Source organism: Crinia signifera, chromosome 4 (genome assembly GCF_055691185.1).
Source record: "Crinia signifera chromosome 4, ASM5569118v1, whole genome shotgun sequence".
NCBI classification, from domain to species: Eukaryota; Metazoa; Chordata; class Amphibia; order Anura; family Myobatrachidae; genus Crinia; species Crinia signifera.
In genome coordinates this window covers 162,670,392-162,694,207 of record NC_139220.1, presented here as the reverse complement: position 1 = coordinate 162,694,207, position 23,816 = coordinate 162,670,392, and the positions used below count along the sequence as shown (strand labels likewise).

The window sequence follows — 23,816 nt, the reverse complement described above, 5'->3', positions numbered from 1 at the left end:
TTGAGCCCCAGGTTCCTGAGTTTTTGGCCATCCCTGGAATCCAATTTGATTCCACTGGTCTAAGAGAAATTGACTTTCAAATTATTTTTCTCTGATGATTTTATAAATTTAATGGTGGACCAAACTAATTTATATGCCCAGCAGTTTATTGCTCAAAACCCCACGTCATCATTTGCTAGGTGGACCCCTGTAGATGCAGTAGAGATGATGACGTTTTGGGGTCTGGTGTTTCATATGGGCATAGTAAAAAAGCCAGAAATTAGGCAATATTGGAGTACAGATGTTCTGTACAGCACCCCACTTTACCGTATGGCCATGACCCGGACTCGTTTTGAGTTAATCCTTAAATTTTTGCATTACAACGATAATGCACAGTGCCCACCCAGAGATGATCCCACCTTTGACCGGCTATTCAAAGTCAGGCCGGTCATTGATCACTTCAGTGCCAAATTTGAAGAGATGTACATCCCAGATAAATTCATTTGCATAGACGAGTCCCTTATACATTTTAAAGGAAGGGTTAAATTCCGCCAGTACCTTCCCAGTAAGAGGGCAAGGTATGGCATAAAAATGTATAAGCTGTGTGAAAGCACCTCAGGGTACACTCACAGGTTTAGGGTATATGAAGGGAAGGATTCAAGAATTGAACCGCCAGAATGCCCCCCCTCCTAGTAGGTGTTAGTGGAAAAATTGTCTGGGATTTAGTGCACCCCTTCCTGGATAAAGGTTATCACCTCTATGTGGATAACTTTTACACCAGCATCCCCCTGTTTAAGGCCCTTGGTTCAAGAGGTACAGCAGCTTGCGGTACTGTGCGCAAGAACCAAAGAGGCCTCCCAAAAACGCACATTGCCCAAGTAATGAGAAGGGGTGAAAGCAGGGGAATATGCACCGAAAATATGTTGTTGGTCAAATATAAGGACAAAAGGGATGTCCTTATACTGACAACAATTCACGGAGACAGTACCACCTCAGTCCCTGTACGAGGTACCAGTACCCACACCTCAAAACCTAATTGTATCCTGGATTACAATAGGTACATGGGCGGAGTGGATCTTTCAGATCAGGTACTGAAGCCGTACAGTGCCCTGCGGAAAACAAAAATCTGGTACAAGAAGCTGGCCGTGTATATCATCCAGATGGCACTGTATAACGCTTACGTGCTATTCCGTTCTACCAGCCAGAGGGGGACATTTATGCACTTTCAAGACGAAGTCATAAATATTTGGGAACCAGCAGGCAGAGGGCCCCAGTACTTCTAGTATTGGCCCCCGTATTGTACCAGGGCAGCATTTTCCTGATGAAATCCCCTCCACTGGAAAAAAGGGCAGGACACAAAAAAGGTGCAAAGTTTGCTATAAAAAGGGAATAAGAAAGCAAACTATTTTCCAGTGTGACACTTGCCCCGACAAACCCGGCCTATGTATAAAGGAGTGTTTTAAAATATACCACACATCTATGGATTATTAGGTTCATAATTTCACCGTGCTTCGGGGGTCTTGCTAATGCCACATAGCACCCACCATTCATTCCACCAGAATCTGAGCCGCAAAATCCAAAAATCACTCCTTCCCTTCTGAGTCCTGCCATGCACCCAACTGGTATTTTTTGGTCACATGTGAGGCATTGCCGTACTCGGGAGAAATTGGGGCACAGATTTTGGGTTGCTTTTTCTCCTTCATACCTTCTGAAAATGAAACATTTTGAGCCAGAACTGCATTTTTGTGTAAAAAAAATGTAATTTTTCATTTTCACTGCCCAGTTGTATAAAAATTGGTGAAACCCCTGGGGGTTTGAAATGTACACTATACCCCTAGATGAATTCCCTGAGGGGTGTAGTTTGCAAAATGGGGTCATTTGTGGGGGGGTTCCACTGTATTGGTGCTTTGGGGGTCTTGCTAATGCGACATAGCACCCACCAACATTCCACCAGAATCTGTGCTGCAAAATCCAAAAATCACTCCTTCCCTTCTGAGTCCTGCCATGCACCCAAATGGTATTTTTTGGTCACATGTGAGGCATTGCCGTACTCGGGAGAAATTGGGGCACAGATTTTGGGGTGCTTTGTCTCCTTCATTCCTTGTGAAAATGAAAAATTTTGAGCCAGAACTGCATTTTTGTGTAAAAAAATAGGATTTTAATACCTACCGGTAAATCCTTTTCTCGAAGTTCTTATGGGATACAGGGAGTCGTTCATAACGATGGGGAAAAGAGCTTATCCGTAGGAGACAGGCACATATAAAAATTTATACAGGGTGTACTGGCTCCTCCCCTCTGCTCCCCTCCCTCTAGCTTCAGTTAAGTGAACTGTGCCGAAGGAGAAGAACAATATGAGAGGAATATGTGTATATTTACCGTGGTGAGATTCATCCAGCACACCCAACATTCAACATAACAGACCACATTAGCAACCCCATAACCTGGGAAGTCTAAGGGCCTAAAAACATGTCAACATGACAACTATTTTGAACTGTGTTCCAACTGGAACAATGTATAGACTTATCACCTAAGTGACAATTTACATTCGTGGACCTTTAAGGTACACTATGTAAGATTTAAGTTACCTAGGTAACCTACACCCTATGTCCGCCAGGAACAAGAAGGGTAGCAGAAGGACCCAGTATAGGTCCATATCTCACAAAGTGAGCAAGGCAAACCTCCGCACAGAGGCGGGTCCCCTCTATCCCATAAGAACTTCGAGAAAAGGATTTACCGGTAGGTATTAAAATCCTATTTTCTCTATCATTCTTATGGGATACAGGGAGTCGTTCATAACGATGGGGATATACCAAAGATATCAGAACGGGCGGGATTGTGCGGAACCTATTGCCGCAGCACCGCTTGCCCAAACTGAGTATCCTCAGTGGCCAGTGCATCAAACTTATAAAATTTGACAAAAGTGTGTTGGCCAGACCATGTGGCTGCTCTACACAATTGTAAGGCCGAAACTCCTCGGGCAGCCGCCCAGGATGTCCCCACGGAACGAGTAGAGTGAGCTTTCACCCCAACAGGCATAGGCAGCTTTGCTACCGCATAAGCCTGTTTAATGGTTGCACATATCCATCGTGCAATAGACTGCTTGGAAGCAGGACGTCCAATCTTTTGGGCGTCAGAGGACGAAAAGTGCATCAGTTTTTCGAATCCTTGCTGTTCTCCTGATGTAGACACGGAGAATCCTTACTACGTCCAAGGACGTCGGCACCTCAGAATGAGGCCCACCAGCAGGAACCACAATTGGCTGGTTCACATGGAACGCAGACACCACTTTGGGCAGAAAACGCGGGTTAGTGCGTAATTCTGCCCTGTCCTCAAGAATATCAAATAAGGACTCTTGCAAGTCAACGCCCCTAGTTCCGAGACCCTCCTAGCCGAAGCTAGGCCTAGTAAGACCACAGTCTTCCAAGTTAGATATTTCAGGTCAATTTCCTCCAAGGGCTCAAACCAGGAGGATTTAAGGAACTTCAGAACGACATCCAAGTCCCACGGTGGAGTAGGGCCCACAAAAGGAGGCTGTTACCAGTTCCTTTTGGAAAAAGACAGATGGTGCAGATCCTGCACCTTCAAGGAGCCTAAACGTAGGCCCAGATTCAAACCAGATTGAAGAAATCTCTCAAAGTTTAAACTCTGATGGAGTAAACCTTTCCTGATCACACCAACCCGCATATCTCTTCCAGATATGTTGGTAATATGCAGCCGTAACTAGTTTCCTTGCACTTGTCATAGTTTTGATGACTGATGTGTGAAATCCCTTTTGTGTCAGGGTCTGCCGCTCAACTTCCAGGCCGTCAAACGCAGCTGTTCCAAGGCCTGGAAAACGCACGGACCCTGCATGAGCAGGTCTCTTTGCAGAGGTAGGCGCCACGAATCCCTTTGCAGACTTAGAAGTTCTGGATACCACGTTCTTCGTGGCCAGACCGGAGCCCCAAGGATCACCTCGGCTCCGTCTCTTATCTTCCTCAGCACCCGAGCCACTAGGAGGATCGGTGGGAAGACATACATCAGGCCGTTGAACGTCCACGGTATGGAGAGGGCGTCCACTCCTTCTGCCTGAGGGTCTCTTGCCCTGGAGAAGTACCTGGATACTTTCCAATTGTGTCTTGATGCCATCAAGTCTACTAGTGGGGTCCCCCACCGAGTCACCAGAGAACTGAATATCTGGTAGTGTAGACTCCATTTCCCCGGGATGGAGCTCGTGGCGACTGAGGAAGTCTGCTTCCCAGTTGTCCACCCCGGGTATGAATATGGCCGAGAGAGCCTGACAGTGGCTCTCTGCCCAGGACAGGGTCTTCGATGCTTCCCTCATACAGGGCCTGCTATTGTCCTGTCCTGTCTGTTCAGGAATGCCACAGTAGTGGCATTGTCTGATTGGATGCGGACCGCCTGACCGCTGAGGAGAGGGGCCGCCTTCAGAAGTGCGTAATACACAGCACGTACTCCAGGTTGTTGATATGGAGGCGTGTTTCCCATAGGGTCCACTTGCCCTGAAAGGACTGACCCATGGTCACTGCACCCCATCCCGTGAGGCTCGCATCCGTGGTGACTAAGACCCAATCCTGGATGCCAATCCGACGCCCTGTCAGCAGGTTGGGCGTGTGGAGCCACCACTGTAGCGACAGTCTGGTCCGAGATGACAACACAATCCGCCGATGCATCTGGCGGTGTGAACCGGACCACTTTCCCAGGAGGTCGAGCTGGAAAATCCTGCTGTGATACCTCCCGAATTGGAGAGCCTCGAAAGAGGCTACCATCTTTCCTAATAGGACAAGTGCACCGTCACCTGGGGGGTTTCAACAAGTCTGTGACCAGTTGTTGAATGTCTACCACCTTGTCCTGTGGCAGGGACACTCATGAGAGCCGTGTCCAGCACCATCCCCAGGAACTGGAGTCTCTGTGAAGGGATCAGAGAGTACTTTGTCAAGTTCAGGAGCCAACCATGACCCGACAGGGTCTGTATAGTAACCTGTAAGGCTGCCTGCAATTCCTCTGGCGACCGCGCCTTACCAGCAGGTCGTCCAAATATGGTATCCCACAGATACCCTCTTCCCTTAAAACCACCATCATCTCCGCCATCACCTTGGTGAATATGCGCGGGGCTGAGGACAGGCCGAACGGCAGTGCGCGAACTGATAGTGATCGTTCAATAGCGCAAACCTCAGGTATTTCTGATGAGGGGCCCATATTGGGATGTGAAGGTAGGCGTCCTTCACGTCTAAGGACGCCAAGAACTCCCCTTCCTCCAGTGCCGCTATCACGGCCCGCAAGGACTCCATCTTGAATTTCAAGAAGGGATTCAGGGATTTTAAATTCAGAATCGGGCGTACTGACCCGTCCGGTTTTGGAACTACAAATAAATTCGAGTAATAACCCTGTCCCCTCTTTCTAGGGGAGGGACCGGGGTTATCACCCTGGCCTGTACCAGCTTTTGGGTTGCTTGCTGCAACACCACTTGGTCCTCTGGGGACGCTGGAAGGCCTGATTTGAAGAACCTCTGAGGTGGCTGTACTGCCCACTCCAGCTTGTAGCCGTGTGTAATAAGAGCCTGTACCCCATGCATTGAGGCACGAGGCTTCCCAAACATGGCCGAAGAACGCCAGTCTGGCTCCCACCTCTGCCGGAGCTATTGGTGGAGTCCCACCGTCATGCTGCGGGTTTACCTGCAGCTGCCCCGGATGGCCGCTTTGTGCCGGCCGAAGCAGAAGGCTTCCTGAATTACCTCGGGAGCCTCTGGTTGCATTTAAACCACCCCTGGCTTTTGGCCGGATTAGCCGGTCCAAAAGGACTGTTGGGTGTGATAGGAAAAAGGACGCTTGGGCGCCTATGGTGTCGAGGGAAGAAAGATGGGCTTCCCTGCAGTGGCTTTGAGATTTAACTCATCTGAATCGCTGCCAAACCACCGTTCACCCGTGAAGGGAAGGTTTTCAACACTTCGTTTGGAGTCAGCGTCAGCCATCCATAGCCGAAGCCTTAGGGGTCTGTGACCCAATACCGCCATGGCTGAGTTATGGCCGTTTAATGGCACCTAACTCCTTCTGCGCCTCACACAGAACCTTAGCTGTGTCCTGAAAGCGGTGTAATTTTCAGACACCTGCACCACTGTCATATCACCCTTATCAGGGTTGCACCGTTAGTGCTTTATTATTCACCCTAGTCAAGCGCAACTGTGAATCTCAGTAATTAGAATCACACACACACACACACAGACACACACAATCCACAGTGGTAGTTGGTCAGGTATGCGCTGAGGATTAGAGTAATTACCTTGCTTCTCCAGAGGAGGAAAGCAAGCATCCACTACACCATAGAGGTGAGGACATCTTCTCCAGTCTTGTCTTATATGACTGGATCAAGCAAACTCCTGGGAGTGTACTTACTGTCCCCCATTGTTAAGGGGACACCTCGTGACAGGTCACTTGTGATAAGGCAGCAGGAGTGAAAACATTCTTGCACCACCTGCAGGTTAACTTTCTCAACATGTTGGAGAGAGAGCCTTTCCACCCAGACACATTGACACAGACTATGTATGACAGTGTGTAGTAGGCATTATGTGAAGCATTTACCATTTCAGTGTCTGCACCATAGCTATCAAGCCAGCGGGATAAGGACACAGAGACACTGACACTCTTACCACAGCTCTGAAGGGCTGGTAATGCAGTATATAAAGCAACACCGTAATATATATATATATATATATACATATAATATGTCAATTAAAGTGTACCCATGGTAACACTTACTAGTGCTTTCTGTCTCAATGGTGCTTCAGTTATAGTGCAGAGGTAGTTTGTATGCAGGCGACCATGTGGTTCGAGGTTGCCACCGCAGTCGCCATATTCATGCTGCACGCAAAACCGGGGACTCACATGAGGGGACCCCGGTTTTGATGTTGCTGGTCTAAACACAGCAGTTAGTGACATGTGCTGCTCACATGTTTGAGCTTGTTTCTCTGCACAGCAGGAACCCTTCCCCCATCACCCCAGCTGCACACAGGTGTCATGTTACAGTGTGAGCTGAACCTTGTGATGGCTGCTAAAGCAAGTGGGTTTATCAGAGAAACAGGGGGGACCAGTATTTAACTGTGCACATTGTGAGGTGCAGGTAGCAGACATATATATATATATATATATATATATATATATATATATATATATATATATATATATATATATATATACTGTACATTTAAGACATATATATACACTGTACATTTATTACATGCAGATTATACACTGTATAACAGGGCTAACACTCTGACAGAGATAGCACTTTAATCGCTGCAGTACATACACTGGAAAGTGTCATGTGCCTTCTGCCCTCTGCAACACATACACTGTGGAGTGTCCTGTGTTGTCTGATGGCTGCTCCTGTAGCATGTAGCCAAAAGCGCGCCCACAGAGCACTGGTCCCGCTCTGGGTAAGCTCCGCCCAGCGTATGGCGCCGGAGCTTACCTGCGTTTTATACTGAGACTGACATTGGGGAATGTCCAAACCTCTTTGGTAACTGCCCTGGACAAAACAGGAACTGTACCCTGTCCCAGTGTAGGTAGGGGGTTACGCGGTCCCTGTGCAGGGCACCGCCATACCGCCGCCATCTTGCCGCACAATAACCCGGGGACCCCACGGCGGGGGACCCCGGGGTAATACTCACCACTGACGTCTTCAGACTGGACTAGGGGTGTGCGGCGTGCCAGGGGTGTGCGCGCTGCAGCGCAATGCCCGCGGTAACATCACCCACTCAGGACGGTGGTCCTGTGGCAGGGACAGCTCGGTACCTTGAAGTGGCCAGCAGCTGAACCCTTCCCCTAGTCTCCCACGACGCAGGACTGCTGTTAAGTCCAAACAGCAGCCCCAAAATAATAAAGAAATAAAACAGAAGATAAAACTCTCTGGAGCTCTTCCTGACATGTGCTTCTCCTGAGGCACAGTTCTCAAACTGAAGCTAGAGGGAGGGGAGCAGAGGGGAGGAGCCAGTACACCCTGTATAAATTTTTATATGTGCCTGTCTCTTACGGATAAGCTCTTTTCCCCATCGTTATGAACGACTCCCTGTATCCCATAAGAATGATAGAGAAATGTAATTTTTCATTTGCACAGCCCAGTTGTATCAAAATTGGTGAAACCCCTGGGGGTTTGAAATGTACACTATACCCCTAGATGAATTCCCTGAGGGGTGTAGTTTGCAAAATGGGGTCACTTGTGGGGGAGTTCCACTGTATTGGTGCTTGGGGGGTCTTGCTAATGCGACATAGCACCCACCAACATTTCACCAGAATCTGAGCTGCAAAATCCAAAAATCACTCCTTCCCTTCTGAGTCCTGCCATGCACCCAAATGGTATTTTTTGGTCACATGTGAGGCATTGCCGTACTCGGGAGAAATTGGGGCACAGATTTTGGGGTGCTTTGTCTCCTTCATTCCTTGTGAAAATGAAAAATTTTGAGCCAGAACTGCATTTTTGTGTAAAAAATGTAATTTTTCATTTGCACAGCCCAGTTGTATCAAAATTGGTGAAACCCCTGGGGGTTTGAAATGTACACTATACCCCTAGATAAATTCCCTGAGGGGTGTCGTTTGCAAAATGGGGTCACTTGTGGGGGGGTTCCACTGTATTGGTGCTTGGGGGGGTCTTGCTAATGCGACATAGCACCCACCAACATTTCACCAGAATCTGAGCTGCAAAATCCAAAAATCACTCCTTCCCTTCTGAGTCCTGCCATGCACCCAAATGGTATTTTTTGGTCACATGTGAGGCATTGCCGTACTCGGGAGAAATTTGGGCACAGATTTTGGGGTGCTTTTTCTCCTTCATACCTTCTGAAAATGAAAAATTTGGAGCCAGAACTGCATTTTTGTGTAAAATATTTTAATTTTTCATTTTCACTGCCCAGTTGTACCACAATTGGTGATACCCCTGGGGGTTTGAAATGTACACTATACCCCTAGATGAATTCCCTGAGGGGTGTAGTTTGCAAAATGGGGTCACTTGTGGGGGGGTTCCTAAATTTTAGCATCTTATGGTGCCTAGAAACCTACATGGTGCCTAAAAAATAATCTCATAAAAAGGAGGCTCCAAAATCAAGTAGGTGCTCCTTCTATTATGAAGCCTGTGGTTTGGTCAACGTGCACACTAGGGCCACATATAGGATATTTATGAAAACAAAAGAATTGGGGGAATCAATTTTTAGTCACATTTCTCTAGTAAAATCTACTGTGTTCCTTAGAAAAATGTATTAAAATTGCAAATCTGCAAAAAAAATGAAATTTTGAAATTTCACCTACACTTTGTTTTAATTCCTGTGAAACACCTAAAGGGTTAACAAACTTCCAAAATGCTGTTTTGAATACTGGGAGGGGTGCAGTTTTTGAAATGGCATCATTTATGGGGGTGTCTCACATACAAGTCCCTCAAAGTCACATCAGAACTGAACTGGTCCCTAAAAAAATCAGTGTTTGAAATTTTCTTGAAAATTTGAGAATTTGCTATTCATATTGTAAGCCTCCTAGTGTCCAAAAAAATTAAAAGGAAGTTGAAATAATGATGGAAACATAAAGTAGACATATGGTCTATGTTAGTTATTAACTATTTTGAGTGGTATGATTATTTGTCTCACAAGCAGAAAATTTAACATTTTGCAAATTGCTAAATTTTCCATTTTTTTACGACATTTTGGTATTTTTCACAAAAAAACACAGACTGTATCGACCCAAATTTACCACTAATTTAAAGTAAAATGTGTCACGAGAAAACACTCAAAATCACTGGGATAAGTAAAAGCAAAAAAAAAAGTTATCCCCACTTAAGTGATACATGTCAGATTTAAAAAAAAAGGGCTCTGTCAGGAAGGCAAAAACTGGCTGTGTCAGGAAGGGGTTAAGTATTAAAAGGAATGTATTTCACATCTAAAAAAATATTCAAAGAAACATTTCACATTAAGGACCAGATGCTCTAAAGGCCCATACATACTAGAAATTTTCATTTCAAAAGACTTTGCCAAAATCTGATAGATATATCTTTCCTGGAAGTAGTGCGTACACACTGAGCTATTTTCCCCAAAGAGGAAGAGATTTTCAGGAGGCGAAAGACTTTGCTGAAAATCTTTCATATAAAAGGCTATTTACATAATGGGCGAGGTTTGAATTACAAGGGTGGGAGCAGAGGCCATTTTATTCAGTGCATTTCTGTTCTTGGTGCCTGATTGATCGCTGGGCTGCATATATTCAGAGCCCAGAGATCATGCCGCCCCACCCAAGGAAATCCCACCCATGTGCACGGCTACGATTGTATTTGCCACCGTGCATGTAGGGAGAATTCCAATCACCTGCGCCAACAGTGTATACTCCACTGCCATAATAAAATTAGAGTTACCACCTTTGTTTTGAGAAATCCCTTACAGTCGCCCACCCACAGACCGCCTTTTTCCTGCCTTTTAATGTTTTTTTTCTTTTAGATTTTCTAATATTCTATTCTTGATTTTGCACACCATAATGCCACTTACACATTATGCCACACATCGTAACGCCCATTACATGTTATGCCACACACTGCGATGGCCATTGCACATTATGTTACACACCGTGATGGCCACTAAGTTACATACCATAATGCTTATTACACATATTGCCACACACTGGGATGCCCATTAAATATTATGCAACACACCGCAATGGCTATTACATATTATGCCACATTAGTACCGCTTACCTACATGTTAATTGCTAGGGGTTTCTTGCTCAATGCCAGCATCTTCATGCCATGGGGTAGTAAAGTGCTTGTTGCCAAGGGGGATTTACATGTATACATTACCGCCATAAAAAAAATTGGTGGGCAGTGGCGGCAGTAACGTTTATTCACGTTCCTTCGGTGTTGCGCGTCTGCGCATGTACAGAAGTACGGTATGTGCACCCACGGCGAACTTTCGGTTTGCCGGGTGCACGCACCCATGGCGGCGAGCTGCCTCATTACCATATGCGAATGCCCAGCGTTCCATGGGCATTCTCATGGTAATAAGGCCGTGACAAATGGATGTTTATGCGAAACATCCATTCTCAGCCTGTGCGGGCGAACCCACACTTTGAGGGGGGCGTTCATTCGCCGTGCGGGGTTTGGTGGACTCGCAAAACTGCGAAATCACAGCCTCGCAAATCAACCAGAATAACCCCCACTGTACATTGTTGGCCTGCATGGCAATGTATACATTGCCACCATAAAAATTATACATTGGTGGGCAGTGGTGCCAGTAATATATACCGTATATAAAAAAAAAAAATGCATTGGTGGGCAGTGGTGCCAGTGATATATACCGTATATATTACTGGATTATAAATATGTATTGGTGGGCAGTGGTGCCAGTGATATATACATTGCTGGGCGGTAGCGGCCGGTCAGCTGGGCTGAATGCCTGTAATCTTTCAGCCCGGCTCCCATACACACCTGGCGATGATGGCTCAAATAAACATAGAAACATAGAATTTGACGGCAGATAAGAACCACTTGGCCCATCTAGTCTGCCCCTTTTTTAAACATGTTACCTCAAACCATATTTGATCCTTATTTTTTTGTAAGGATATCAATATGCCTATCCCAAACATGTTTAAATTGTACTACCCTATTTGCCTCTACCTCCTCTGATGGGAGGCTATTCCACTTATCTACTACTCTTTCTGTGAAGTAATTCTTCCTGAAATTTCCCCTGAATCTTCCTCCCTCTAGTTTCAGTGCATGTCCTCGTGTTCTGTGAAGAACGTCTCCCACCTGTACCTTGTTAAAACCCTTGATATATTTGAAAGTTTCTATCATGTCCCCCCTTTCACTTCTCTGCTCTAAAGTATACATATTAAGATATTTTAGTCTTTCCTGGTATGTTTTGTGATGTAGGCCATGCACCATTTTAGTTGCCCTTCTTTGTACAGTCTCTAATGTATTTATATCCTTCTGGAGATATGGCTCCCAGAACTGAACACAATACTCTAGGTGAGGTCGTACCAATGACCTATACAGTGGCATTATTACTTTCTTTCTACTGCTGACACCTCTCCCTATGCAACCAAGCATCTGACTTGCCTTCTTCATTGCTTTGTTACATTGCCTACCTGCTTTTAAGTCCCCTGAAATAGTGACACCTAGATCCCTCTCTTACTCAGTAGTTTCCATTATAGTGCCATTTATACTATATTTAGTCTTTGGATTTTTGAGTAGTTTCCATTATAGTGCCATTTATACTATATTTAGTCTTTGGATTTTTGAGACCTAAGTGCATGATTTTGCATTTTTTGGCATTAAACTGTAGTTGCCATGCTCTTGACCATTTCTCTAATCTACCTAGATCAATAATTTGTTTTACCCCTCCTGGTGTGTCTACCCTGTTGCATACCTTTGTGTCATCTGCAAAAAGGCACATTTTACCCTCAATTCCATTTGCAATATCACCAATAAAGATATTAAAAAGCACCGGTCCAAGTACAGATCTCTGGGGTACTCACTCCACTTGTAACCTTTCCCTCCTTTAACTGTACTCAGTTTACTACAACCCTCTGTTTTCTGTCCTGCAACCACGCTCTTATCCATTCAACTATCTTAGAATCCAATCCCAAGCTTTCAAGTTTAACAGTCTGCAATGTGGGACAGTGTCAAAAGCTTTACTAAAGTCTAGATAAGCTACAGCCCCACCATGATCTATTTCTTTAGTCACCCAGTCAAAAAGTCAATAAGATTTGTTTGACATGATCTTCCCCCAGTAAACCCATGCTGTTTTAGATCCTGTAAATTGCTGGTTTTGAGATATTCTACAACTCTTTCTTTTAAGAGTGTTTCCATCAATTTCCCTACTACTGATGTAAGGCTCACTGGTCGATAGTTGCTTACCTCTTCCTTGCTTCCACTTTTGTGCAGTGGGACTACATTCGCTGTTTTCCAGTCCTCTGGGATTATTCCAGTAGCTAGTGACTGGTTGAATAATTCTGTTACTGGTTTTACCAGCTCCCCTTTAAGCTCTTTTACTATACTTGGATGTATCCCATCTGGCCCCATTGATTTATCAACTTTCAGTTTTGTGAGTTCTGTGAGGACTTTCTCCTCTGTAAATGTACTTGTCTCTCCCTCAGTTTTCAGACTATACTTGCAACTTAACGGTGGCCCCTTCCCCTCTTTCAGCAGTAAATACTCTTTCAGCAGTGAATACTGAGCAGAAATAATTATTAATATCTGCTATTACATTGTCCCCCTCAAGAAAACTTCCACTCTCTGTCTTCAGTCTTATTATTCCACTTTTTGTTTTTCTCCTTTCACTTCTATACCTAAAAAAAGTTTTTACCCCATTACCCACTGATTGGGCCATTTTCTCTTCAGCCTGTGCTTTTGCACATCTGATTACCTTCTTAGCCTCCTTCTGTCTAACAAGATACACCTCTTTGTCCTCATTCTTCTGCGTCTGCTTAAATTTCTTAAAGGCCAACTTTTTTGCTTTCACAATACTTGCTACTTCTTTTGCTAACCAAAATGGCTTCCTTTTTCGTGTGTTTTTCCTAACTCTTTTGACACAAAGTTCTGTTGCTTTTAGAATTGCACTTTTTAATTTTTTCCACTTATCCTGCACTCCTTCCAAGTTCCTCCACTCTGCCAAAGAATCCCTTACAGAGTTTCCCATCTCTACAAAATCAGCCTTCCTAAAATCTAACACCTATATTTTTGTGTGCGATGAGTCAGTCTCTGTCTTTATTTGGAACCATACTGCTTGATGGTCACTGGATCCCAGATTTTCACCCACATTTGTCAGATATTCTGTCACCATTAAGTCTAATATTGCGTCCTTACGAGTGGGCTCCCTCACCAATTGCTGGAGGGATGCTCCTTGCAAGGAATTCAGCATGTCCCTACTTCTGGTGGAACTTGCAACAGGCAGCTCCCAGTTTACATCAGGTAGATTAAAGTCTCCAATGATTATCACCTCTCCTTTTAATGTAATTTTATTGATGTCCTGCAAGAGGCTCTTGTCTAGTTCCTCTTCCTGACCTGGTGGTCTGTAGATCACCCCTAAAGGAAAAATCGCCTTCTCCCCTGTTTCTATGGTCAACCAAAGTGCCTCAGTTCTTTCTTCAATACTTTGTATTAAGGTTGTCTTTATTCTTTTTTCACATATATTGCAACCCCTCCTTCCGATTCTTCCCATTCTGTCCTTCCTAAATTAAGTATATCCTGGTATAGCTATGTCCCAGTCATGATTTTCATTGCACCATGTCTCTGTAATAGCCACAATATCCAGTTCATCCCTTGTCATTATTGCAATTAGTTCTGGGATTTTATTTTCTAAGCTCCTAGCATTTGCACAAATAGCTCTTAAAGTTGTGTTTGTGCTTCTCCTGCTGCTAGCTATGTTCATCTTTCTGCCTATATCTATTCGGTTTTGATTGGCATTATCTTCTGTTGCAGTGGATAGGCTTCCTGTTCCATTTTCCTGCAGAGACAATGCCTCTAGATTGGGGGAGCAGATTTCTTCATTCTTATTTGGTTCACTGTACCCCTCTGCTAGTTTAAATAGTTGCTTATGAAGCTTCCAAACTTCTCACTTAATATTCTCGTTCCCCTTGAAGATGGGTTCAGGCCATCACTTTTATATAAGGCTCTGTCTTGCCAGGTAGCTTGACTTTGACCTAAATATCCAAATCTCTCCTCACTGCACCAATTCCTTAGCCAAACATTGAAGTTTCTGATTCTCAGAGTTCTATCTTCCCATTGGTGTACTGGCAATACTTCTGAAAAAGTTACAGTGGTTGCCACCTGTTTTAGAGCAGTTCCTAACTTTCTAAATTCATCTTTTACGGCCATGACTTCAGCATTAACCAGGTCATTTGTGCCTAGGTGGACGATGACATCCACCTAGGCACAACATCGCCAGACATGCTGGTAAAACCAGCAGATGGCCCACTTTGCTAGCGATGATGCGGGAGCGCGCATCATCGCTAGTCTGTCATCGGTGGACCATACACACTTGCAGACTTTAAGCTAAGAAATCGCTCAAAACGGCTGTTTTGAGCGATTTTCAGCTGACAATTGGCAAGTGTGTATGGGCCTTAAGCCTTAGCGACCCCATTCTCCTCTGTACATGGTCAAGTTTTGCCTATGGCATTTATATATAGATGCATATTGTCACATGAACAGATAGATACATTTTTTCATAAAACATAATCAGTGGTAAAGCAAACTATTTAGCTTTACCTTATAAAATTGATCAGTGTGTATGCAATATATTGTTCATTCTGTAGCTCCGGGGAGGTCAAGGGAAATAATTAACTATATTGTTGTCTGCATAGATCGTTCATCTCAGTCCACTATTATCTTTCAAGGCTTAGTACGTCTGCCCCTAACACTTTTAGGGGGGTATTCAAGGTGCGCCAATATTTCTGACAGTTGTATATATTGGAAAACACCTATTTCATGCAACAGCAGACTGTAGAAAACGGCCGCAGATTTGACAATTTAAAACTTTCGACCACACCGATTCAGCTGTTAAAGTTGAATCTGCATTGTCAAAAACTTCCACAAAATGGTCGAATCTGCAGCCATTTGACATTCCACATGCTTTCAGACCATCAGAACAATATCAGACAGTTTGAAAGATTGAATAGGTTAGATCAGGGATTCCCAGCCACGGTCCTCAAGGCACACCAACAGTGCAGGTTTTAGTGATATCCAGGCTTCAGCACAGATGTTTAATCAGAATCCCTCATATATTAATTAAGTCACCTGTGCTCAAGCCTGGATATCTACAAAAACTGCACTGTTGGTGTGCCTTGAGGACCGTAGTTGGGAATGCCTAGATTAGATGTTCAACCTGTTCTTGTTGAAAAGTGCTGATCTTTCCAACTGTTGTAAATATCGCCACACATTGAATATTCCCCTTAAAAGGGGCTGTCTCACATTCAGGCAAGTTAACTTTATGGTCATTTTGGGGTAAATTTAATGCCCTTAAGGCGAGCTATGACAGCAAGCAGTGCAGTTAGCACGCCATCTGTATTCAACCTAACCCCCTTCATGCTGCATTTGCGGCGATTTTGGGGGTGCAGGGTCTTTGCATTTGCGTCGAACCCCAAGGAAGTCCTCGCTATCCTTTGGCTGCAAGTTTTTCCCCGGAACATTGAATACAGCGAGCGACAGGCGAGGGGGTTTGGTGGAGAGAATGGCTTGTTTTCGGTGATCCTCGCCGAAAACAAGCTATCCTCGCCGGCGGCATTGAATATACCCCTATATGGCCGGCTTCTGGATTTTGAAGCAAGATAGATGAACCTTGTATAACACAACCATGCATTGACCGACTCAGTGGCTTGTGTCATAGCCAAGGAAATAATTACAGACTAATAAAGAGGACCATCAAGTAAAAACACTTGAATGTGGGGAAACCCTTTTTAAGTAATATCAGGCTTGCCAGTTTAAGACTTAAGTCAACTCAATTCTATTGAGGACATGTTTACTAAAGCAGCCCACTGAATTGCCGCTAATAATTGAAAAAAATCACCAAAAAGGTAGTCTTCATGAAACCAATTGTGTACAACATTCTAGCTGAATTCACTTAACCAGTTTTTGAGCACTGATGATATTAATTATATTAAATATTGTTGGAAGGAAATACTAATTCTGGAATCATTTGTTTTAATAATGGAATGAAGTATGATGGAAGGAAGAAAGAAAGTTACAATATGTGAACATAAAATGAAATCCACTGTCAATATACAGTGGGAAGCATCAACACATGCAAGATTTTTATGGCTGCTTTTTTTTTTATCAGCTAAGAAAAACGATTGTAAATAAAATACAGGGGGAAACAAAGCTTGCCAAAAAAATCACAGCAAAATGATGTATTGCAATAAACAAGGAAGTAAAAATGCAAAACAAAGTGAATGACATCATGGATGCTTACTTTAAAACTAAAAAGGTTACATAAATAATATATAAATATAATTACAGAATTCTAGTTTGTACCATAGTATCCATGATATCATATTTAAATTATGTATATGGGAGAAATAAATGTATTACCTGTATCCAATCGTTTCACTGGAGACTCGTCAAGTTCTGAATCTCCACACGTGCTCCTTGACCTCTTTCTTGGTTGCAGAAGGGTTTCCAACCTTGGAAGGACTACAGACAAAAAGGTTTTGGTCCCTAGCTGTGGTGAAGTTGGCTGTGTTTCATTGTTCTTTGCAGGCTTTTGGGGGCTTACACTTTTTGATTTGCGGAAGACAATAGAGGTACGTCTGTTTAAATCAGTTGATGATTCCGCTACTTCACAATCTGTAGAATCACTGAAATTACTGTCCTTAAGTAAATGTTCTGAATTGTATCCATTTACCATTTCATCCTGAACAGTAGTACTACGTAATTCATTATCAAATGTGACTCTTTTGTATAGCTTACTCTGCTCTGGAATGAGTTCTATTGGTTTGAGGGTTGGTGGTTCTGAATTAGTCTCCGAGTTTGACGGTAGAGGTAATGCATCAGATGGTTCAAGTTTAGGGGGAGATTTATCTCCTGAAAAAATTATAAATAAAGTACCATTTTTGAAAACTGTATGATGAACTTATAAACTTTATCTATGAAACAAAACTAATTAGGTTTTACTTAAAAACAAATACATTTTATCTAAAACAGTTAAACCCGAAACTGTCCCTTTTTCAATGTCGATTAATTTAAAAAATCGGAAATACCCGCTCGTAGAGTTATTTATTTTTCCTGGGGGAGGGGGGGCGGCTCAACTCACGTATTAACCACAGATTACATTTAAAAAAAATATACAAAATAAAAGTTTCGCTTATGGTGTTAAAATATAGATAATATAGGACCTATGTCATACTGAGTATATTTCAGTTGTGGCTTTGATCTGCTTATAATAATTTTTGTAGGGCTGGATTTTTTACACCCTGTATATAAGGAGTTTCTATTTGGTTGAATAACATACTTCCAATTTCTATTTCATAGTTCTGTTATAATACATACCATTCATCCAGTTACCGATTCAATTGAAAACTATTCCCCTAATAATGCCTCCTTAAAAACATAGCACATGAAAATAAATAAAGCGTGGAGGTTTGACATACTAATTGGAAAGAAAGTATACATAATATGCTAAGCATCTCAATTTGGTCACATAGAATAAACTGCACTGGCATGTTTTAATTCATGGGTCAAAACCAAAACTATAATTACACCTTTACTATTATGGGAAACATTTTATTGGGCACCCAACTTAGCGGTTTATTGTTTTGCGGAACTCACACATACTTAATGCCGGGAAGAACACCTATAATTAGGTTGTTTAGCTCATAGATTTATGTTATAAATGGGTCATTTCACACAATCACATCCCCAGATTTGATACCCGGGTATACAGACATGGGTTGACCCGTTCACACTGCAAAAAAAAAAAATTGTTAAAAAGGTAAATTACTGGGTAGAACCGCTTCACCCGGGAATTTGCGTTAGCAGTAAGAACGGGGTTCCGTCTGAGCCTCCGGCATTAAAATACTGGGTAAAAGCCGGATATTTCACATGTGCAGTGTGTACGCTGCATAAGGTAACTTTTCCCTCAGATTCCAAAAATCCAAACCAAATTACTTTGTTACTCATTAAGTGTTATGGCAAAAGCTTACTTATTTCTAACTAACCTACCTTGTATTTTATATTATATAAATTTTTATTTCCATTGAAAACCTAGTAGGATTCAACTCCCATTATAAAGATAGGAACATGCGTTTCCCACCTTTTTTACCCCACTTCCGGAATAGAACTTCCGTTTTTACCAATAAGGTTTTTCCCTATATAAACCCACAATGTTGGACAGGAAACCATCCTTGAAAAAGTGCGCAGGACGCACGAAACGCGTTGGACCCGTAAGGAGGACACTCACACTTGCTCCCAAGCTCATCCTGAAACCCTGCCCGGCGGCCGCGGCGAACTTCCGGTCTAACAACCTCCGACTTCCGGCAGTCAGGGACGCGCACTGAGCCAGCCGCAACACCACCAAGCGACGGCTCTGACAGTGCGCACTGCCGCATAGACAGCCAGACGGACAGCACAGAGCCGCAACATCAGGCGGCATCCCGGCTGTTCTCATTCTGGCACACGGAGCCACCATCACCGTACCGGAAGCACGTAAGGGTCAGTCTTAGGGAGAGCACCAGTCCATCCTTTTTACATATTCCCCAAAAGGGTGTAAACCTTACTACTAACCACTTTTTCATTTACAGGTACCACTCTAAATAATCATCCCATTTTTTCCGAATTTTCTTTTAGCGCTTTTTACTATCCCCTTATTTCTAACTAAATTAAAAATGCTAGGTTAAATTGACATTTCGATCTTCCAATATTTTTTTTTTTTTTAGGTGCAAGGTATCATTTTAGGTGCAAGGTATACATTGCTACCGCAAAAAAAAAAAAAAAATCAGCATGGTACTCTTTCATTGTGGCGAAAAAAGTAATGAAGTTGACACTCAATCACTGTTGTACCGCATACATAATTAACACAAGAAACCATGAAATTGAAAATTTTACAGAACTTATGATTATTCCCTTGTTTGAAACCTGTTGTATTGGTCTGTAATTGTCCTTAAAGTGTCACCAGAAAGTGTATACTGCAGTGGTGCCTAAATTATTTTGGACTCCTGGAACCCTAAAGTATCAAAAAAAAAAAAAAAAACTTCATCACCCCTGGGCCAAATATTTCTTATTGGGAAATGCAGAAAAAAAATATATAGAAAAGTGTGTTTATATGTCTTCCTTAGGACCAATTATTTGGTAAGGGACAGGATTTGTTTCTGATTGTCCACATGTTTTAGGATGGGAATCCAGGAGCACTGGTTTCACCTATTACTTTAGCCACAAATAAGTGGAATAGTTCCCTGGGCTCCCATGCAAGTTTCCCGAGGCCCCCCCAGGGTGACATGGCACACAGTTTGGGAACCATTGGTATACGGCTTTCTAGTACTTTCTTGGATAGTAGGCACTTTCATTACACAGAGGATTGAATAAATGTGTATATTGAATCAATGGGATTGTGAAATGTAAAAAAGTTTTTACATTTCATGGTTTGTGTTATTATGTATGCAGTACAACAGTAATAAATGTCAACATTTATTTTTTCACCACTATAAGTTAGAGTACCATGCTGATTTTTTTCTTTTTGTGGTAGTGATCTATACCTTTGTTAAGCACCTAAAATAAATTGATATATCTAATGTAAATTAAACATAGCATTTTTAATTCCTTTCGAAAAACATTTGTTGTCGTAATGCAAAAAGGTACATAAAGTCATTTCATTTGGACACTGGAGAAAAAGATAACTTAAGGCAGGCATGTTCAAACTGGCCCTCCAGCTGTTGGGAAACTGCACATCCCAGCATGCCTTGCCATTGTTTTAGCATCCACTAATAGCAAAACTGTGGCAATGCATGATGGGACTTGTAGTTTCACAACAGCTGGAGTGCAATAGTTTGAACATCCCTGCCTTAGGGGTTCAAATCGTATGGCGATTCTCTAATCAACACCCGTCATATGTCTAAAACTGGAAAAGGAAGCCACGATTACTGAATCATTTAACCAAAAAAAAAAAAAAAATTAAATATATACTCATGTGCTTCAAGCATATGAATAAAAATTGCATGCCCCTTCACAGAAAAAAAATTCAGATTTTTGTGACAAAAAAAACCCTTTATTTTAAAAGATCATTTTCCATTTCACCTTAAAAAGATGTCGAATGCAAAACGGTGAATCATGGCAAAAATCAGGGAGAAAGCAATTCACCATCCTAGCATTGAATACACTCACGACGAATCCCAGTGAAAACCCCATTGAAATACACCAGCAAATTGCAGCGAGCATGAAACAGAGAACTGGCCGGCATTCACGGTTTGCTTTTGGCGAACATTGAATAGGGCGAATCACATTTTCTGTGACAATGATTCACTGCAAGGAGTGAAAACAGCCCGATTCGCCCCCCAAAAAATGGTGAATCGGGAGCATTGAATAAAAGTGTTAAACATTCAACAAGACTATTTTCCTCTTTTCATTTTAATCTACCATATATACTCGAGTATAAGCCTACTTTTTCAGAACATTTTTTATGCTGAAAAAGCCCCCCTCGGCTTATACTCGAGTGAGGGTCCCACTTGAGTCAATACGTTTTTCCAGTTTTTTTGTTTTAAAATTAGGTGCCTCGGCTTATATTTGGGTCGACTTGAGTATATACGGTAAGTTAGTTTGTTTGACAAGAGCTTACACAATTTTCCAGATTTCCCATTACCCTCAAGCTCTATTGCCCATTGGGTCTAAGAATCCAGTGTGGAACCTAATCCCCTCTGTTGGAACATTTGACCAGATAGCAGGTATAAAATACACTGCACAGAAAAAAAGTCATGGTAGAGGCAAATTGGTCATGCATAAAAGTCCTCATTAGATTTAGATAGTACTTGGTAGAAATGCCTAGCAGTGTAATACAAGGTATAAAAACCGTATCTGAAAAGCTCATAAATCCAAATGCCAAATTTTTTCACCACCCAATGGGGCAAATTTAGAGTTGCTTGCAAAGGCATTTGCTCTGCATAAATGTGTTCTGCGTATAGCGTAAAGTAGAAAGCTGTTTAAGGTGACTTCATTTTTAGTTTTCTCTACCATAAAATAAACAAACACTGAAATTCAAGTGTAGGGACTTACTTGTTCTTACTCAAAGGAGCTCTAAGCCACCTCAAATAAGCTATACTGACCAACTAGAAATGGCTTACAATTTGCATGTATCAAAAGTAAGCTATGTGAAGTGATCATCTTTCGAAAAACCTAAGTACTATAAAAAACACACACACACACCTCTAAATCTATTACCTATCTATATATCTATCTATCAGCAATGGGGCAGCACTTCAAATAATAAAGTAACACAGCAGGCTATGCAGGTAAGTATCTGCATGGCCTGCTGTGTTGATTTATTATTTGGAGTGGAAATAAATAAAGAGTATTATGCAGGGAGTCTGGAGAGTGGCCTCTTATGTATCTACGGCGAGAATGCCTTATGTTGATTGAGGACTCCTGAGTGCAAATACCCCAGCTTTGACGTCAGCGAGTGCGGCTTCTCCCAAGATATGACATATGTTATAGTCTATCAATAGATCAATGTTAATTTTAAAGACATCAGTACTTTGTAGGTACATCACATGAAGTGATTACTTCAGACACCCTTCTTGGGGAACTGTCCACAACTTCATAGACAAAAGCAGGTGGTATATTTTGCCTGAATTACGGTAACCAACTGTGATAATGAAGGTCAAATCAGCCTATAAATGCACCAATCACCCCATCTCGTCCTATGCTTGCAAGTTGATCTTCCTAGTTAAGAGTGCATGCACTGTCTATCTGAGCAGGCAATGCGCATACCACGCAACGCTATAGGGTGTGCACACGGCGCAATCCTTGCTTACTTTCTAAACAATCTAGACCAGTGGTAGCCAACTCCAGTCCTCGAGAGCTACAAACACCATTTTACAGACAACCTAGCTGCTGCACATGTGCACTCGTTACTCACTGAAACATTTAAAAAGGATCCACAGGTGGAGCCAATTACTTCACTTGTGATTCTGTGAGAAGATCTGGAAAGATCCCGAGGATCTGTTGGTAGAAATCGAGGACTGGAGTTGGCTACCCCCGATCTAGACAGATCGCTTAGAAAACAGCCCAAATAAGTTACATGTGTATTGACCTTTAGACTGCTTTGGAGAGTGTCGCTCTAGGCCAGGGCTGGGCAACAACGGCCATCGAGATGTTCATGAACTACACATCCCAGCATGCCTTACATCAGTTTCAGCATGGCCACATAGCAAAACTAATGCAAAGCATCCTGGGATGTGTAGTTCATTAACATCTGGAGGACCGGTGTTGCCCAGCCCTGCTCTAGGCTTTCACCATCAGCCTCTGCATAGTTATTTCTCACAAGTATAACAAAGCAAGAGCAGATGTGTATCTACTAGTAGTTATTAGCTGGCAAGTTTTTCTGCTTTCAGAGTCTAACATCTAGTGCAGGCATGGCCAAACTGTGGCCCTGCAGCTGCTGTGAAATGGTACATCCCAGCATGCCTTGCTGTGGCAATGCATGATGGGACTTGCAGTTTCACAACAGCTGGAGGGCCATAGTTTGGACATGCCTTACCTAATGTATTCAGGAGTTATAGGATTGCTAGATCATCCTCCTACAGCTGTACTGGTTAAAATAATCTTTCACATATTACAATTTCAAAATATCACATAGGTGTAGCAATATGTGCTACACAGTTAGGCCAGTATACCGAGTTGATCTTTCAGTGCACCACATGACAAACCTCATCCTTTTTCTTCATAACTGATGAGTTTCTAGCTGCACTGCTACAAAGAGCATTTTGGGATTACATCTCATAAATACAAGTATTTGGGTAGAAAGATTTGTAACAGAATCAGCCCAATTGATTTCATAAATCAATTACTAGTGCAGGAGAACTCCCTAGCACCTTCTAAATCTATAAGGGTACTTGTATAATATCACAGCGCCCGGCTTGTAGCCCAACGGCTGCCTAGCATAGTCAGCGTATTGACTCCACGGCTCCATGTAATAAGCGCTGACCGACTACGCTAACTACGTAAGCTCCGGCTAGGCGTGAACGGGTGGGAACACTACACTACGCTGGGCGTGCGAACACTACGCTGATTCTGACTGCGTAACGGGTGTCGTGCTAATACACAAGTACCGGCTACTTTTTACAGCCATTTAGGGCCTGATTCAGGTTTGTAATTAAACAAAAAAACCAAGCAACTGG

General features: G+C 42.8%; 1 protein-coding gene across 6 annotated transcripts in view; it reads right to left on the bottom strand.

The window, feature by feature from the left end:
- Window positions 1-23,816, bottom strand: part of BRD1 (bromodomain containing 1) — a 128,109-nt gene that overhangs the window by 26,619 nt on the left and 77,674 nt on the right. For 4 of the 6 annotated variants that reach the window (XM_083182911.1, XM_083182905.1, XM_083182907.1 and 1 more), the window contains one exon: window positions 17,026-17,517. The exons of 1 other annotated variant lie outside the window; for it this stretch is intronic. In XM_083182911.1, coding sequence (XP_083039037.1) covers window positions 17,026-17,517 — 492 coding nt within the window. The remainder of the gene's footprint in view (window positions 1-17,025; window positions 17,518-23,816) is intronic. One more of the 6 variants, XM_083182909.1, reaches the window with a different exon arrangement.